The sequence below is a fragment of the Chroicocephalus ridibundus genome, chromosome 9, assembly GCF_963924245.1.
Source record: "Chroicocephalus ridibundus chromosome 9, bChrRid1.1, whole genome shotgun sequence".
Taxonomy (NCBI): domain Eukaryota; kingdom Metazoa; phylum Chordata; class Aves; order Charadriiformes; family Laridae; genus Chroicocephalus; species Chroicocephalus ridibundus.
The window spans coordinates 27,783,862-27,800,789 of NC_086292.1; the positions used below are offsets into that span (position 1 = coordinate 27,783,862).

Sequence of the window (16,928 nt, forward strand, 5' to 3'; positions counted from 1 at the left end):
GACTGTAGGTTTTCACCTGTAGGCAGATAGAAATAAAGATCTAACAGAGGAAATATCTAATTTTTGCTAGGGAGAAAAATAATCAGCTGGCATCCCAAGAGCTGTCTTATTTTTAAATGCTTCTTGCTTGGAATTATTACAGACGGTGCAGCGACTCGCCTCTGGGGAAGGCCAAACAAAACTGCACAAAACCATGTCTCAGGGGGAGATCGGGAAGCTGGCGGCTGCGCAGAAGAGCCTGGCTCCGGATGGGAGGTAGGCAATGTGGTGGGAAATGGAAGATGAGTCCCTCTGGTGTCCTTCTTGCTCTCCATCACCTTACTGAACCACCCTGGCTCCTTTGGAACTCCACCAGCCAAAGCCAGCACACGAGTTACTCATCCCACCTTTCCTATGTAACCGTGGACATGCCCAATTAGAAGAGGCATCCTGCTTCTATCACAATAAAGTTTTGATGACATGGACCAGGCGTCCCCTCCCAAACCACCCAATTGCATGCATGAAACCTGAGCTTCTTGCTTTTCCTGAGGATGTGTAACCTGGTTTCTCTGGTAGAAGTTGTGTGGATTTAACTCCTCCTCAAACACCATGAAGGTCTGGGAGATATGGGATAGTTTTGGGTAGAAGGAAATTTCCCTAGTTAAGCTGGTTCCTTTTTTGATGACTTATTTCCAGGCCTCAGCGAGCCAAGATGAGGTTCTGGGGGAAGGGAAAGCAAGGGGAGAAGAAGACCCCACGGGAGAAGCTTGCTACCCAGTCCGAGCTGCTAGAGTTGTATGTGGAGCAAGAAGCCCCCGGCAGGGAGGTGATTTCTGGCTTGCAGCTTGGTGAAGGTAAGTGGTGGGGTGGCACGGTGCCCGTGTTGTAAGGAGCAGAGAAGTTGCGTTCACCTTCATAGCAGAGGGAAAAGCCAGTGTAAATCTGGCTTTACGCCACAACCAAGCGTATCCCAATATGAAGGGGCTTGGGTAAAGACAGACAACCAAGGATGGTTGGCTTATCTGTAGGGTTAGGGTGTCTGTAAATGGGAGTATCGTGTATGATGGTGTGGTTGAGCTGAGGTTGCTGCGGGAAAACGGGTTGGAAAGATGCCCAAATTGAACGTCCATGCTGGTTCACGTCTCTTGAATTCATGGACGGTGTGAACCCAAAACAGTGGCAAGTAGGTTAGGCGGCGGGATCCAAAATGGGTCTCAAGGAATTCTGTATTGCTAATCCTCCCAGCAGCTGTCTGGATATGGACAGATGTTTCCCCTCTTGACGGAGGAAATAACCAAAGGAGAAATGATGTTTAATTTTCCTGCAAGTACCACACGGTGCTTTTCTCCTCCTCAGGTTTATTCTGGTGCCCATCTCCCTGGTTCAGTGGCAGAATTATTTTTCATCTGCTCTTCAGTCTCATTCCCCCTTTTTAATTATCACCTGTAGAGCTGGGTCCTCACCACCTGACCCCTCCACGGAGTCCCGAGCTGTCTGGTATCTACCGGCGGGAGTTTAAGGAGAACAAGGAGCCCTCTCCCAAAGTGAAACGCAAGCGCAGCGTCAAGATCAGCAATGTGGCTCTGGAGCCCGTGCAGTGGCAGAACGACTCGCTGCAGATCATAACCAGTGCTAGCGACTTGAAGAGCATGGATGAGTTTCTCCTGAAAAAGGTAAATCCTGTCCTCACTGCTCCAGCTAAATCATCAGAGACCTCAAAGAGCAGACTGAGACAATAAAGCCAAAATTATTCTGGGGGCAGCAGTAGCAATACTAATAATAAATCAAAGGGTGGTCAGCATGCACCAGGGCAGGCTTGGGAGAAAACATGGGCACTCCGTGTGTGCACCATGTGGTCATTCTGCACGAGCACAACGGCTTCAGTGCTTCCACTGCTTTGAGGTGCCCCTGGTGGCATCAGAAATGGGTGACCTAGGAGGGCAGGAGTTGAAGGCTGTGGGCAAATGCTCGTGTTTCTAGTTTGCATGCAGGAGAAACCGCCTTGTAATCTCTATTAATATCGCCTGCCTGTGGTGGAGCAGCTGCTCGTTAGTGCTGCTTCATCTTACACATGCTATGCCACAGCAAAAGGGGCAAGGGTGCATAAACCCCTTTGGTTTCCCAGATGAATGAACTGGATAATGAAGACAGCAAAAAGGACACACTGGTAGACGTTGTGTTCAAGAAAGCACTGAAGGAATTCCGACAAAACATCTTCAGCTTTTACTCCTCGGCGTTGGCGGTAAGTGACTGGATGATGGGTGAGAACTTCCACCTTCAGGAGAAACGAGATGCTCTGGGTCTTCCTGGTGGTGGAGACATTGCCGAGCCTTCCACTCCCGGTCTGCTCATCCTAAGGGATGGATGTTTTTCCTTTGTATTCAGTCCCATGAGCTGTAAATTCGAACTAACTCTTCCTCATTAGCCAGTTCTCAATGTACGTTGAGCAGAGATTTCTGATCTCCTTGTTACAGCTTGCTCCCAGTCAAATGGGAGATGATACTGAGTCAATAAACTCCTATTTGCCACCCAAAGTGCCTGGAAACCTTCATGTTAAATTTGCAAGTGGTGGAGACACCTGAGCAACGTGGAGCTCTGCTCTTCTGCTACTTCTGAATCTGAGCAAAGATCACTGTGACGTATCATCACAGAGATCAAAAAAAGCTATTTTATTGCCCAGATTGTATGAAAAGTTCCCTCTAAGACTTGAGCTGGCACTTAATGTCCTCCTGCTCTGCGCACATGGAAGCCACCCTGCCAGAGGTCACAAAACAACTTTCTATTAGATGATCCTTTTTTCCTTCTTTTAATCATACTTGGACTTTCCCTGAGTGGTTGGAAGCCAGTCAGGCTGAAATAATTGGCTGGAGCAGAATAGGCAGTCTGGGATGTATAAAAATCGCTTTTATTTTTGCTTCTGTTTCTATAAAAGATGGATGATGGGAAAAGCATCCGCTATAAGGACCTCTACGCCTTATTTGAGCAGATTCTGGAGAAGACCATGAGGCTTGAGCAGAGGGACTGGAGTGAGTCTCCAGTCAAAGTCTGGGTCAATACCTTCAAAGTCTTCCTGGATGAATATATGATAGAGTACAAACCACTGGACTACACCGCAGTGAAGGTAGTTGGCACTTTTCTTAAGTCCCGTGAAGATGTGGGAACTGTCTTTCCGTGGGGTTGTGGTCTCTGTAGAAACATGGAAACCTCTGTTGTCGTCTTCTCTGCTTTAAGCTGAGGTGGACAGCATAAGCCAGCATGCAAAGCACGGTTCATTGGTTGGGTTTCACTGGGCTCAGCAAATCCCAGTTCACTTCTGGACTGAGCTGGGCCATGGCAAATGCCAACATGTAGATGATGTCTCCAAAGCAAAGCCGCAACCATCTGTGGATGATTGGAAAGGCAGGTTCTGGTGCTTCTTTTTTAGTTGTTTTTGGTGGGTTGCTCAATCTTTGAGGGAAAGTGAAAGAGACACAAGGTTTCCTAGTCTCTTCACCTCTTCCCAAGTGACCACGTACTTCACCATCGGTTGGGTTGCAGGAGAAGGGGACATGAACAGTGGCTGTCCTTGGAATCCACAGTTTTTAGAGCAGTCAGGGCTTGCAGTGTGCCTTTCACAAACATGATCTCCTCGCTTTCTGCTTCATATTATCTGCAAGGACAACCATGGGGTCTCAGGCTGGGCTTGGGAGATGGTGTTTGTTGTATAAATATCCCATCTTTGGGGTCTTTTGATCCGAGGCCTCCCCAAGCTCCTCTCCAGGCAGGTTTTCTTCAGAGCAGGCTGAGCATCAACTCTGGCTGCAGTGCTGTGCCACATTCTCTTGGAGTGTCTTGCATGAGATGGGAGAGCTTTAGGTCACTGATGCTGGACTTGGAGCTAGAGCAGCAGCTAATCTGAACTCTGAGATGAGCATAGGGACAGTTGTCCAGGAGATTTCTGAATAGGGGGTGATCTGTAGGAGAGTTTTCTGCAGTGATTCTTCTGGGCCTGCAGGTGCATTAGAGGATGGAGCTGGAGAGTAGTGGGCAACATCAGATATAAGCCCTCTGTACGCTTTACCTGGAGAAATTGCCCATAAATACGCTTAAATCTCTTTCTAATACCAGGTGCCAAAAACGGAACGAAAAAAGAGAAGAAAAAAGGAAGCAGATGTGGTAAGTTGAGCAATCTGTGCCTGCACATTAAAAGATTAATATCTTTGTGGCCAGAATGACAAGCATTAAGAGACCTGCCCATGACATGTCCTATGCTGAGATCTGAACATCACACAGTAATGAACGTCAGCCATGAAAGGTTGTGCTAGAAAGATGCACGAGGTGGATTTGGTTTCCTTAATCGAGGATTGCTGCACCTTGTTCTCTGAAAATGTGTCCCGCATCAGTCAAGACAGTAAATGTAATGTCAAGAGTTATTACAGAAGAACTGAGAGCAAAACAGAAAGCGTTGCTTTGGGCCTCTGCATAAACTTATAGGCTGTGTTTTACATGTCTAATATCAGAGGTGTAGGAGATTACATCTCCTTTTGTCCTAAAGGATACGATAGTACTAGAGAGCGTGCAGGTGCAGAGCAAAAAGGGGCTTTGGATGCATAGGAGACCTTCTTAACATGGAGAAGTTGACCAGCCAACCTCAGTCAAGCACAGTTTCTAACCTGCATGGTGGTTTGGTTTCCATACAGGCTGGATGTCTGTTTGGGTTGCCTATGGGGTTATTGGGCTCCAAAGGAAAGAAAAATAGCAAATAGCAGCTAAAAGTTGGAGAGCTGACTGTGTTCATCTCCCCCATTTTGCAGCAGACCAAGCTCCCATCTCCTTTTTCTCACCACCCAACCTTTATCGTCGCAGGTGGAAGAGCACAACGGTCACATTTTTAAGGCAACCCAGTACAGCATCCCCACCTACTGTGAATATTGTTCCTCCTTGATCTGGATAATGGACAGGGCTTCTGTTTGTAAATGTAAGCATGCTCTCTTTCATCTTTTTTCATGTGCTTGTATCACAGTGATGAGTTTGGGGATTTTGAAAGGTGTTTTCTTGCAACCCCACTCTCAAATAATTTGGGTTTTTTCACATTGGAAGAGCTTTTGGGACAGATGTTAAGGGTTTCTAAATTCAACTAGAAAGTCCATCCCAGCAGTCCTTGTGTGCGAGAGCTTTGTGGTACACGTCTTATCCCATAAAGTCATATGGTCAAACCATAGTTAAGTATCATCTTAAGAAGGACAGTAGAGTTGGGTGTGGCAAATGTGCCATAGGGCTTCAGCCCGTAGGATCCTGTGGGTCTCATGACCATGGCCAATTCATTTGGCTTAGCCCGTTTCAGCTCCAGGCACATGAATTTTTGGGGAGATCAGGAAAATGGAGGAGGACTGATGGGAAAGGTTGATCCATCACTTTAGGTTTTCCAACATTTCTCTGCTTAGGTTGAAAGTATCAACCTTGGGGTATTTCAGGCTGAAGTCCAGTGCAGGAAGGATACAAATTAGGTGGTATTTCCAACCTCTTTAAGGGTATCCATGTCTGATAGCTCAGTGACTCATGGATTATTTTCCCACTTCATCTGTGGGGGGTTTTTTTTGATGTTTCAGAACTTAAATATGGGACCTTTAAAGATAGACTTGGCCCCTGGAAACTGCAAATTCAACGTGCTTTTGACCTGCTAGTCCTGAGAGGAGCTACTTACTTCATATTAATTCGTATTTTTCCAGTATCATGACTTTCTGGATTATTAAATACAATTTTTCTTCATTGCAGTATGTAAATATGCTTGTCACAAGAAGTGCTGTCTTAAAACCACGACCAAGTGCTCCAAAAAGGTAAAAGTCTCTCATTCCTTTTCTTTCATTAAATACCTTTCAGATGGCTTGTATACAAAGAAATGTTTGCAGGGACAGAACTTGATATAATGCTGGCAATAACCCTCCTTCGAGCAGGAGCTTGGAGCAGAGGTCCCTGGAGGTCTCTCCAACCAGTGCTTTGGGGTGTGCATGTATTTTGGGAGTAACGCAGCGATGCATCGCTATGTACCTGCCCAGACATGCAGCAAATGTTGCAGTGACGTTCCCTGCCTTGTGACCGCACTGAATAATAGAAAGCTGCCTCGTTTTAAAACTCTTAAGGACTTAGAAATGTGGGGTTATTCTGGAAAACACGGGTTATTCTTAACCCCGCTGGTCCCTGCTCGGGCTCATGACGTGGTCCCCAGCCAGTAGCAGCACTACAGCTGAGCAGGGAAGGGTGGGTGGAGGGATGCTCAAGTCCTCACCGTCCTCCATAGAGGGGAGTTAAATATCGTTTGCTGGGTTTAAGGGTGTGGAGGACAGTGAGTGAATGCAGCAGGTCGTCCCCGCTAACAATGAATCATCAAGATTTGATGGTTTTTCTTTTAAATAGATTATTTTGTGCCCCGAAGAATGTTAATACAGCCAGGATAATAATGTGCACAAAGCTTTATCAGCTCCCTGGGAGGCTTCTCGAGGAAGAATGGCCTCCATAATATACAGCCTCCATAATATACAGCCTCTGTAAAGCTGCATGATTACATTTTCCCCAAGAAATAATCTGAATATATACATTAAAGATTATATATATTTGAATATATTTTTATTTTGAATATATATGGCATTTTTGCTGCACTCATTCTCTTTCTGGCAATATTTCTGCAAGAGCTGGGAATGCCTCATATGAGTTTCTGCTCTAAAATCTGGAAAGTTCAATGAGATCTCTGATTATTATTTTTTTTCAGAGAAGCTCAGAGATCCTTGGAGCCTTCTCGTTTCTTGGGGTTTCTCTGCACAAGGAAGTTCTTGTGCTGTACCCAAGGAAGCAAGTTCACCATGTCTCCACGGTAGCGTTCCACTTGGACAGTTGGAGGTCCTTCCCTAGGAAGGCTCTGGCTTGTCTGCGCTTGGTGTGTTAACATTTTTAGGTTTGTTTTCAGCAACAGGGAGCCACAAACCATCTATTATGCTTGGAGAAAGAGGTCTTTATTTTCTGGCAACAGTTGATTTTGTAACTGTTAGCCTTGTCCCAGGCTGGATCTGTTTCTCCAGATCTACGGTGAACTTGAGCAAGCAGCAAGCTCATCTCTTCCGATGGCTGTAGAGTTGTTTTCACCCATGCTTGGTCCTCATCTCAGAGCTACTTGACTTGAGTAAAGTAGCGCATGGGTTTTGTGGCATCGCATTTGCTGGTGGTTTGAGCAGCCAAGCAGGCTGGTTGAGCAGCAGGTGATGAATTCCAGGTGGTAGCTGAGACCAGGCGATTCTGGGGTGTTTTTTTTTTTTTCCCTAGAGCATGAAAGAGCATGGGCATCTTCCCCACATCATCTCATAAGATTGACAAGATTGATGAAAGGATGACCTTGAATGGGAAAAACAAAGATGCAGGAGTGGTTATAAGGGGTGCTGTGACCTTGATCATGGTCACTACTGTCTTGCTAATGACTGGATTGCAGCGTGTGCCATCTCACATCCTTTTGCTGGGGCTGAGCATTTGTGTCAAAATTTTATTGGGTCTTTTGACTTTTCCCACACGAAACCTTCCATGCAGGAGGACTTTGTTCACATTTGAATTTGCCAGATATCATATCTCCAGTGAGTGTTTGCAACTGGATCTTTCCTGACAGATGTAGATGGGTTTTTTCATGCTCTTATTTTGCCATCATATTTGTTCACAGACATTTTGTAATTGCCAATGCTGTGAGTTGATCTAAATACCCAAGACTCAGATTCACCTGTTCTGCATCATGCATCCTCTTTGGGGAGTGAAATCACCCCTGGAAATGGTGCCAGAGGGGCAGGAGGTGGAGGAGGACCATGCCCAGCTGCATTGGCTCTGCCAGCCTGAGAATATAACCACAGTGGGGTGGTTAAAGAAAGAAAATCCAACCTTTATGACTTCAGGTGCATGTCTGGAGACTGATTTAGCATTGCATGGTGTACATTGCTGGCTGTCCTCTTCTCCTTCATTAGACTGACTTGCACGTCACCTGGATCAGCCGAGGAAGCCTGAATAGCAGTCGGATCCAAGCGCCGCATCAGCATTGCTTCCTAAAAGGATTTTACAACTCTTGTGTTTCCTTTTCCTCTTCAGTATGACCCCGAGCTCTCTTCTCGGCAGTTTGGTGTGGAGCTTTCCCGGTTGACCAGCGAGGAGCGAGCAGTGCCGGTGCTGGTGGAGAAGCTCATCAACTACATTGAAATGCATGGGCTGTACACAGAGGGCATTTATAGAAAATCAGGGTCCACCAACAAGATCAAGGAGCTGCGGCAAGGGCTCGATACAGGTAAAGGGTGGGAAAAAAACTCCACCTGGGGAGAAAAATCTTGCAGCCTCAAGGTTGGATGTAAGGAAGTTGGGATGCTTCATCAGGGCAAAACAAGGGAGCAGTCCTGCCTTCCCCAACTGCGGGCTGTGCAAGTGATGCTTTCACATCTCCAACCAAAACTCGGGTCACCAATTCATGCTTTTTTGGGTGCAATACGTGAAAAAAGTCCTTCTAGTTGAGGGAAAATGCTGCCTTACTTAAAAATAGCAATAGATGTCAGTAAGAAAAGAAATCCTGGTCCCACCTAAGATGACTTGCTCCGGAAATGCATTTCTCTAATTTTAACACGTGGAGCTGAAATCAAGGGCTGGATTTCTTGCCATTAGACACAGTGTGATTTTGGGGTGGCATGTGAACGTTTTCAGTCATAGAAGAGTAGCTTATCATAGAATGGTTTGGATTGGAAGTGACCTTTAAAGGTCATCTAGTCCAGCCCCCTGGCTTCACTAACAGCTTCATGTTGATCATTCCCTCCTGTTTTTTTTCTTTTTCCTCAATCTGCTGCCAAACCCAGACATTGAGAATGTGAATTTAGACGACTACAACATCCACGTCATTGCCAGTGTGTTCAAACAGTGGCTCCGAGATCTGCCCAACCCTCTCATGACCTTCGAGCTCTACGAGGAGTTTCTGCGGGCGATGGGTAAGGAGCCTCCTTCACTATCCCATTCCCTTGGTGGAGGAAAACGGTGGCTGCTTTTAGTGCCAAACTTTTTATTAACTCTTTCTGCCCAAACCAGCTGGTTTTGCCAAATTATATTTACCTGGTTTCAAAGTCTGATTTTTTGGCTATAAGGGTTTTTCTTATGCAAAGCCATGGGCAGTTCGATATTGCCTTTGGTGGCATGCATTTGCACCATGATTCAGCAGATTTCAGCCCAAACTATTAGCCAGAAGAATCGTCTTTGAGTAGTAAAAGTAAGCAAGCGTTAAGAAGGTATCATTTTAAATAGGAGGAAGAAGTAGAAGCCACCCCTAAATGCTGGTCTTTTCTCCGCAGGCCTCCAGGAGAGGAAGGAGACAGTGCGGGGAGTGTATTCAGTCATAGACCAGCTCTCCCGCACCCATCTCAGCACCTTGGAGCGTCTCATCTTCCACCTGGTGAGGTATGTTGGGTCAGGGCAGCTTCGGGCAATGGGAAGGTGGTCAGGCATCCTTCATACCAAAATAGGTGAGACCAAAAGCAGGTGGGCAAGGGAAAGAGAAGAGCTTTCATGTCCATCATGTCTCCCAGGAGGTGGCCCCAGAGCTATTTCTCCAAACGATGCTTGTATTGATGAGCAACCTCCACAGCGCTCTGGTTGCTCATGGTACCTCTCACTGCTGCAGGTACAGGTTTTTTGGGTGGAAAACCAGTTGTTTCCCTGCCTTGGGAGCGCCTGAGACGTCTTCAGGTTTGGCTTTCTCCATCGAGAAAGCAGAGGGCAGAGCAGCGTGCTTGCTAGCAGACCAAGAATGCACTGTAGAAATGTCATCTCCTCTGTTCATCCATGGCCATGTAGAAGAAGTGCAGTGGAGGTGCCTTCACCTCTGACTTCTCTCTTAATCCCTTATTTTTTTTAGGATTGCCCTCCAAGAAGAGACCAATCGCATGTCAGCTAATGCCTTGGCCATCGTCTTTGCTCCCTGTATCCTCCGCTGCCCCGATACCACGGACCCGCTGCAGAGCGTTCAGGACATCAGTAAAACAACCACGTAAGAACGTGGTGCTGGATGATCCAGCTCCATAACCATTGCCATGTCACCACTCACATCTTGATAACTCTTTAGTACGGTCAAATGGATGAAGACTAGAGAGTTTTAACATGGAGATTATAAACACATATTAAATGCATCTTCATGAAGATATTTCATATTCTCTCAATCCCCTAGAGGGGGTTTTTAAGCAATAGAGGATCCGCAAGAGCAGACCAACTTGCATTGCTGCCCGACACATCTCAACAGGAAAAGATGGAGTTTGTGCTGGTGTGGTTTTATAGTTAATGCCATTTATGGCAAGCAGATCTTTATTCTTAATTTTGTCTTTTTTATTTGAGGAGGTGAGCTTGTTTGGTCTGCAGCAATATTAATGTTGCATACTTAGATTTCTTTAAAGTATTTGACATATTTGCAAAGGTTTTACAGAGAAAAAGGGAAGCATTTGCCTTAATTCAGTCTGGCTTGTTTTAAATAGACTTAAAAACAGATAATGGAGACAATTATAATAATGGAAACAATTATAATAATGGAAACCATCCAGTGAAGGGCTGGGCTTCTGAAAGAGGTGATTTTATTAAATATTAAAATTGTTGAAGACCAGAGCGTGCTTGGAGACACAGCTGGTAGGAGCACTTATCCTTCAAGAGGATTTCTTTGTAGCTTCTCCCTTAGACTTTAGCTATAGCACATGCTCTAATTTTATTATGCAGAAAGGATTATTTTTTTCCCCAAACACACTCCTGACAGCATTCAACAGTCAGCTCAGCTGAACAAGCTCGCTGCAGCACTATTGCGTGCAAGTGAGTTCGAAGCAACCTGCCTTCCCCAGGTTTGTATTTCCTTCATCTGTCTTCCAAGGGAGGAAAATTTCTCCAGTGAGATCCTTGGAGGTTTTTAATTTCTCTAGTTCGAGTTCCTCGATCCATCCATAGCCTGTTATCACTATTTTTAGCGGCATTTCCACTACTCTTTGGTTTCCAGCTGGATCTTTCTCCCTCCATGCCTTTCCATCAGGACAGATCTTCAGGCAAGACAGAAACAGCTCAAATCAAATAATTTCCTCCTCCCATTTTATCTTCTTTTGGATTTTTCCCCCATTAGTTGCGTAGAATTAATCGTCATCGAGCAGATGAACAAATACAAGGCTCGTCTCAAGGACATCAACAGCCTGGAGTTTGCAGAGAACAAAGCCAAAAGCCGCCTCTCCTTGATCCGCAGATCGATGGTGAGATGCCAAAGCCATCTGTGTCCTCTCCTTGCCCCTGAAGCAACCCTACCTTGTCTTCTCCTGCTTATCCCAGCCTCACAAACCCCTCGCAACCACCTACACCATCTCCCCCAAGACAGGGACCCTCAGGCCCGTGGTGGCTCCTCATCTTTGCAGGGAGTCATACCAAAGCACAAGGAGGTGGAAACAGTCTGTGGAAACGTGATCGCTCCAACTCAGATGCTCCTGATCAATGTTTCCACCTTCATTTGAGCTGTTTGGTCCTGGGTTGAGTCAAGCCTTTCATTGACCGGCACGACTTCGCCCCATGGGAGACCTGGACCATCCTTTTTTTGTGCTCAGTCACATTATCTAAACACAAAATGAGCTTCCCAAAAGTCCCCCCTGCTCCTGCACTGCCTTTTTGGGAGCCTCAAACCCATCTCATTGAGCTTCCATGCTTCCTGGGGGGCCGGCGGGCTGCAGATGCACGCTGCGCTTGGCTTGTTGGGCTGCAGGAAAGGGACGGACTCGGCACAGCACGGTCGTCACAGGCTTAGGCTAAGGAGCTGAGCGGCCCCTCTGCTTGGACCTGCCCGCTGTGGTCCTCAGGGATATGTTGCTCCTGCTTTTTTGGGGATGAAATCCAAGCAGGGGCTGCCCAAGGTTGTGGGGCTGGTGCTGCAGAGCTGCCCTGCTCATACCAGTTTGAAAAAAAACAAAAAAAAACAAAAAAAAAAAACATAAAAATGAACAAAAACGGGTTTTTTGGAGGGGCAACGGCATGTGCACTCTAACCTTCTGCTTTCCTTTTCATCTCCTCTCTAATCCAGAAACCCGTACTAATTGCAGTTAGATTTATGAGCATAACCCGCAGTTCAATCCCGGTATGTATTAACTGCAGCGCGCCCTGCGCCAGCCGCCGCGTCCTTACGTTGTGTGTCACCGCCGCTCATTCCAGCCCCGTCCCACCGGCCATTGTCCATGACGTTGCCCGTCTTGTTCCCGAGCGGGTGCCGCTCCTCAGGGCCACTGTTTCTCCCGCAGGTCCCCCAGGCGGCAGGAGTTCGGGACGGCCTGCACTCGGCCACCCCTGCACGCAGCTCCTCAAACAACCACTTTGCAGCCCTTTTCCCCGTCCTACTTATTTTTTTTCTATTTTATTTTCTTTTTACATCCTGTGTTTCCCTCTTCTTTGCTTTGCTTGACTCATCCCTTCCCTTCCCACCCCAATTTCTGCTCGCTCAGGATGCATTTCAGCATCAAGTTGCTTTTGCAGTGCTGCTGTGTCTCAAGATGGTGAATAAGACCCCCAGCTCAGATGCCTCAGAGACCACGAGGCATCTAAAGGCCTCCTCCACCTTCTTGGAGGAGGAGAACCACCACCACCTTGAACACAAGGTCATGTTTGAATTGGGAGGGGTCCAGCAACCCTTGTATTTCCCAGCTCCATCCCAGCTTGAGTTTGACTTCCTAGTGAGACCGCGACGGGCAAGAAGAGCGCCTGCAGGTTTTTGGGGATGCTCGTGGGGCTGTTTCCCTTCCTACCAAATTCGGCCCATGATCCTTCTCCCTGTCCTTCAGCATTCATGAGGGTCAGGAGACAGAGAAGAGCAAAATTTGAGCTCTACTCCCCTGATGCTGTTTCACAAGCACGCCATTCGCAGGGGCTTAAGTCCATGAGACGGTGGGATCTTTGGGATCTCAGGGGTTTTGGCTAATAGGATTCAGGTAGCTGCGCTTCAGCTCAGGAGCCCACGTGAGGTGTCGTCAGAAGAGCGCTGGGGCATGGGAACGGCTTTGCTGCCAAAGAAAGGTGTCTCAGATGTGACGTTAGAAGGGGTAAAATGGAGCAAATCTCGCTTTTAAAGAGAAAAAGGGAGGCTCCTTTACCCTGCAAACCTGCTCTGGGCACGTGGGTTATCAGGAAGAGCTGGGGATGCCCCACCATAGGGTTCAAATAGTACTATGGGGAGAAAAGCTGTGTTGCAATGAGCTCTTCAACCACGAGGAGATACAGGTTCATCCTGGGTGGTGGTTGTCAGGAGGAGGGCAGCAAGTGATGGGCATGACTCAGGCTGGTCGACACATCCGAAGTCCTGGTTGGTTCAGGATCTTGAATTTAGAAAATGACATGTGTCTGGTTATGATAACGGTTAAGATAAAAGCTTTTTAATGGCTGTGGTCTCCCTCATCCCCAAAAACCCATCTTTTTCTTCTACTCTGTGGAGCAGATCCATAGCGCTGGTCCTTGAAGGGTTAAAGCAGCTGCATGTATAATATTCTTCCATGCGTACTACCCCGGTTCGACTCCTTTTCCATTGCTAGTTTTAATATTAAAAAAAAAAAAAATAGATGGTTCTTCAGAGCTTTTCAGCAGGAACCGCTGCAGTAAATCTCCCTGTTTAACCATGGCTCCAAAAATTAACGTTTATTGTCTCATAATGGACCACTGGAGGTGGTCTTGGTTTATGGATCTCGTGTACATGAGATCAGAGCATGGGCAATGAGCTTAGGTGTGAATTACTGTTTGCTGAAGGAGTTGGTGGAGACCCTTGCGATGCTCTGGAAATACCAAGGGTGGACGAGGGAAGAATGCGAGACATGATCTAGTGATAAAGCAGGAGCCAGGTGCCCTGAAATCAAAGCCCTGGTGATGCTCCCACCCAAAGCCAACATGGGCACCTGGCAGGTCATGCTTCCCATCGCACAGGCTGTGGGCTTTGCGGAAACCCATCCTGCTGCTAAGCTGGGTTTGCTTTGAAGTCCAAGTTGCACTTGATCCATCAGCTGGTAGCTGGTCCATCACTGCCATCCTCGCTCCCTCCACCCTCACTCCCTCCAATGTGTTGAGTCTTTGTAGTACCTCTTCCAGCTTGGGGTGAGATTTTGGAGGGTCCTGGGTGCGACCGCTGGTGGCGCACTAAGGACCCACGGCCAGGACCGTTGTCTTTACTCCTTGGGAGACCAGTGTGGTTGGCACCTGAGATGTTTGCAAAATCACCTTGGCTGGTGGTGGTGACACCATTGTCTCTCTTCAGGGCAAGGGACGTGTGCGACGCGGTGCCTACCCCAGCCCAACATCTCCTGTTGCCATGCGCTTACCCTCGGTGACGGATGTCCCTGAGGAGACCATGAGCAGCGAGGAAGCCATGGAAATGGAAGTGACAGAGCAGCAGCAAGTGGCCATGCAGCAGGAGGAGAAGGTGCTGACTGAGCAGATTGAGAGCCTTCAGAAGGAAAAGTGAGTCTGGCTGAGGGTTCAAGTCACGTCCCCTGGCTATAGGTTACCTATGGATGTTGCTTGACATCATGTGGTTGACGTCCTACTCACAGGGTGACCTGGAGGACTCCTTCCCTCCATGATCGCTTGGCGTACATGCATCCCTTTCTTTTCCTCCCCACCTTTTTGGTCCCGTTGTGTCAATGGGACTGGGTTGGTTTTGGCAGGGAGGAGTTGACGTTCGAGATGCTGACACTGGAGCCCCGCGCCTCCGACGATGAAACCCTCGAATCAGAAGCCTCCATCGGCACCGCCGACAGCTCTGAAAATTTGAACTTTGACTCCGAAGGAGCCATCTCCGATCGTTCGGGTAAATCCAGGCGTTCTTGGGTTCATTATAGAATGGTTTGGGTTGGAAGGGACCTTTAAACATCATCTAGTCCAACCCCTCTGCAATGAGCAGGGACATTTTCCACTACACCAGGTTGCTCAGGTTTTTCGATGGCTTTCGGGGGAGGTTTATTTGGTTTTTCCTGCCCGCAGGAAAATTAAAGCCAGCAATTTAAATGGGAGTTAAAGATTAAAATACATGGACCTGGGGAGGTGGGTGGTAGCACCCAGGGTTTGGTGGGGAGGTGAGCACTCCTCCAGTGCTGCCGCATCATCATGGATGATGCTACCTACAGTGAGATGCCAAGAACGTTGTCCTGGCTTGCTGGAGTGCGTCCCCGGGGAGCAGCGCTGAGATGCTGGGTGGTTTTGGGGTGTTAATCCTCCGGTGGTCCTTCCCCCCACAGAGAGAAGCGTAGCACTTACCTCCCTGCGCCCCGCCAAGGCAGAGGGGCCGAGCCGGCTGCGAAGGCACCCCAGGACCCGGCCGGACCCAGTGGACCCAGCCGACGCCTCCATCTCCTCCTCCTCCTCCTCCTCCCAATCCTCCACCTCCTGCTTGCCCCACCTACCCCGAAAGCGCTTCCAGATGTACTCCAAATCGCCTTTCTACCGAGCGGGGGGGTCCGGTGAACCCCCCGAAACACGGGCGAGCCCCGAGGGCTTCGTGGGACCTCTCCGGTATCCCGAGGACCGGCCTCAGTTCACCACCCGCGGGACGTTCAACCCGGAGAAAGGCAAACAGAAACTGAAGAGCGTGAAAACATCCCCCCCGAAAACCAAAGAGCCCCCAGATGGGGGGACAGCGGGGGGACGCAAGAGAAACCCCGAGACTGACTGCGCTGCCGCCCAACCCCTCGTCCTCCTGGGGAGCAACGAGTTCATGGTCTGAGATGCTCCACCCTGGGGACGCGTCACGCGCCGGAGCATCCTGCCCTTGTTAACGCCAGGAGGATGAATTCTTAATTATAAAAGGGCCGGTGGGGGACGGTTTTAATGGTGGCCTTAATGGTTTTGGGGGGGTTGCGACCTTCGGAGGGGGGAGGTGGGTTGGACCTGGGGATGGAGGGGCACCAGCCGGCTCCTGCGCCCTTCCCCTCAGAGCATCCGGCATCTCGGAGCGTGGCGCCGCCAGATCGTCGTGCCGAATCACCGCCCATCGGTAGGAGAAAACCGAAGCCTAAAAATCCCATGGGAGCATCCCGAGCTGGCGCCGGCTCCGCTCCAGCCAGCCAAGCCCTCCGCGCTTTAACCACCTCATCCACGCCAACGCTGAGCGCATGGAAAAGTGTTAAAATCTGCCAAAAATCACCTTTTTTTTTTTTTAATTTTATTTTATTTTATTTTTTAACTTGACCTAACCACCTTTCCTCTCTTTTTTTTGGAGACCATCAGTATTAAAAAATAATAATAATAATAATCAAGGACTACTTGAAGCTATATTTGTTTATATGCCGGTTACTGGAGTTTGTTGTAAATATATATATTTTTATTATTTTTTTTTTATATATTTTTCCCCGACAGGACTTTTTTTTTTTTTTTTTAATTATTGTTATTATTTTTGGCCGGGGAGGAGGGAAGCGATGGGCTGAGCCATCCTGCCAATGTCACCTCCCGCGTCACCATCCGTCACTTGCCTCTATACATTGGTTTTTTTGAAGAAGAAATCCCTGGAGGTGTAATTAGCATGATGTAAAAGCGGTGCCCGTGATAGGACTAATTAGCAACGCTAGCTCTTAATCCCTCCCGTATCATCATCATCGTCACCATCGGTGGCACCCAGAGAAGCTCCAGGTACCAGAAAACTTCTGGAAAGGCAAAATTAGGAGCCCCGAGGCACTAATTAAATTAAGAAAGGCTGGATCTGGCCTTTCGGATGGGCTGGGCGTTGTGGGTTGAGACTCGTCCTTTCCCTAAACACCACCAAAAAGAGGGAAAATACAAAAAAATTGAGTCTTCCTGAGTAGCGTGTGTTTTGCTGGGCATCCCTGCACCCCTGGGCTCAGCCCCGCCGCCCCTTGGTCCCCTCTCCCCCTGCTCAAAGTGCCATTTCCTTCGAGGGATGGTTTATTTATTGGGGTGTTTGTTTGATTTTGGTTTAT

General features: G+C 48.0%; 1 protein-coding gene across 7 annotated transcripts in view; it reads left to right on the forward strand.

Moving 5' to 3' along the window:
• Window positions 1-16,308, forward strand: part of MYO9A (myosin IXA) — a 188,701-nt gene extending 172,393 nt beyond the window's left edge. For 6 of the 7 annotated variants that reach the window (XM_063345594.1, XM_063345599.1, XM_063345595.1 and 3 more), the window contains 17 exons: window positions 143-255; window positions 676-833; window positions 1,429-1,652; window positions 2,105-2,221; window positions 2,912-3,100; window positions 4,087-4,134; window positions 4,825-4,936; window positions 5,734-5,795; window positions 8,074-8,266; window positions 8,823-8,951; window positions 9,309-9,414; window positions 9,872-10,003; window positions 11,108-11,231; window positions 12,047-12,100; window positions 14,255-14,457; window positions 14,664-14,806; window positions 15,234-16,308. In XM_063345594.1, the coding sequence (XP_063201664.1) occupies window positions 143-255; window positions 676-833; window positions 1,429-1,652; window positions 2,105-2,221; window positions 2,912-3,100; window positions 4,087-4,134; window positions 4,825-4,936; window positions 5,734-5,795; window positions 8,074-8,266; window positions 8,823-8,951; window positions 9,309-9,414; window positions 9,872-10,003; window positions 11,108-11,231; window positions 12,047-12,100; window positions 14,255-14,457; window positions 14,664-14,806; window positions 15,234-15,718 (2,592 nt within the window). In that variant the 3' untranslated portion in view covers window positions 15,719-16,308. The remainder of the gene's footprint in view (window positions 1-142; window positions 256-675; window positions 834-1,428; window positions 1,653-2,104; window positions 2,222-2,911; window positions 3,101-4,086; window positions 4,135-4,824; window positions 4,937-5,733; window positions 5,796-8,073; window positions 8,267-8,822; window positions 8,952-9,308; window positions 9,415-9,871; window positions 10,004-11,107; window positions 11,232-12,046; window positions 12,101-14,254; window positions 14,458-14,663; window positions 14,807-15,233) is intronic. The other variant, XM_063345596.1, reaches the window with a different exon arrangement.
• The last annotated feature ends 620 nt before the right edge of the window (window positions 16,309-16,928 follow it).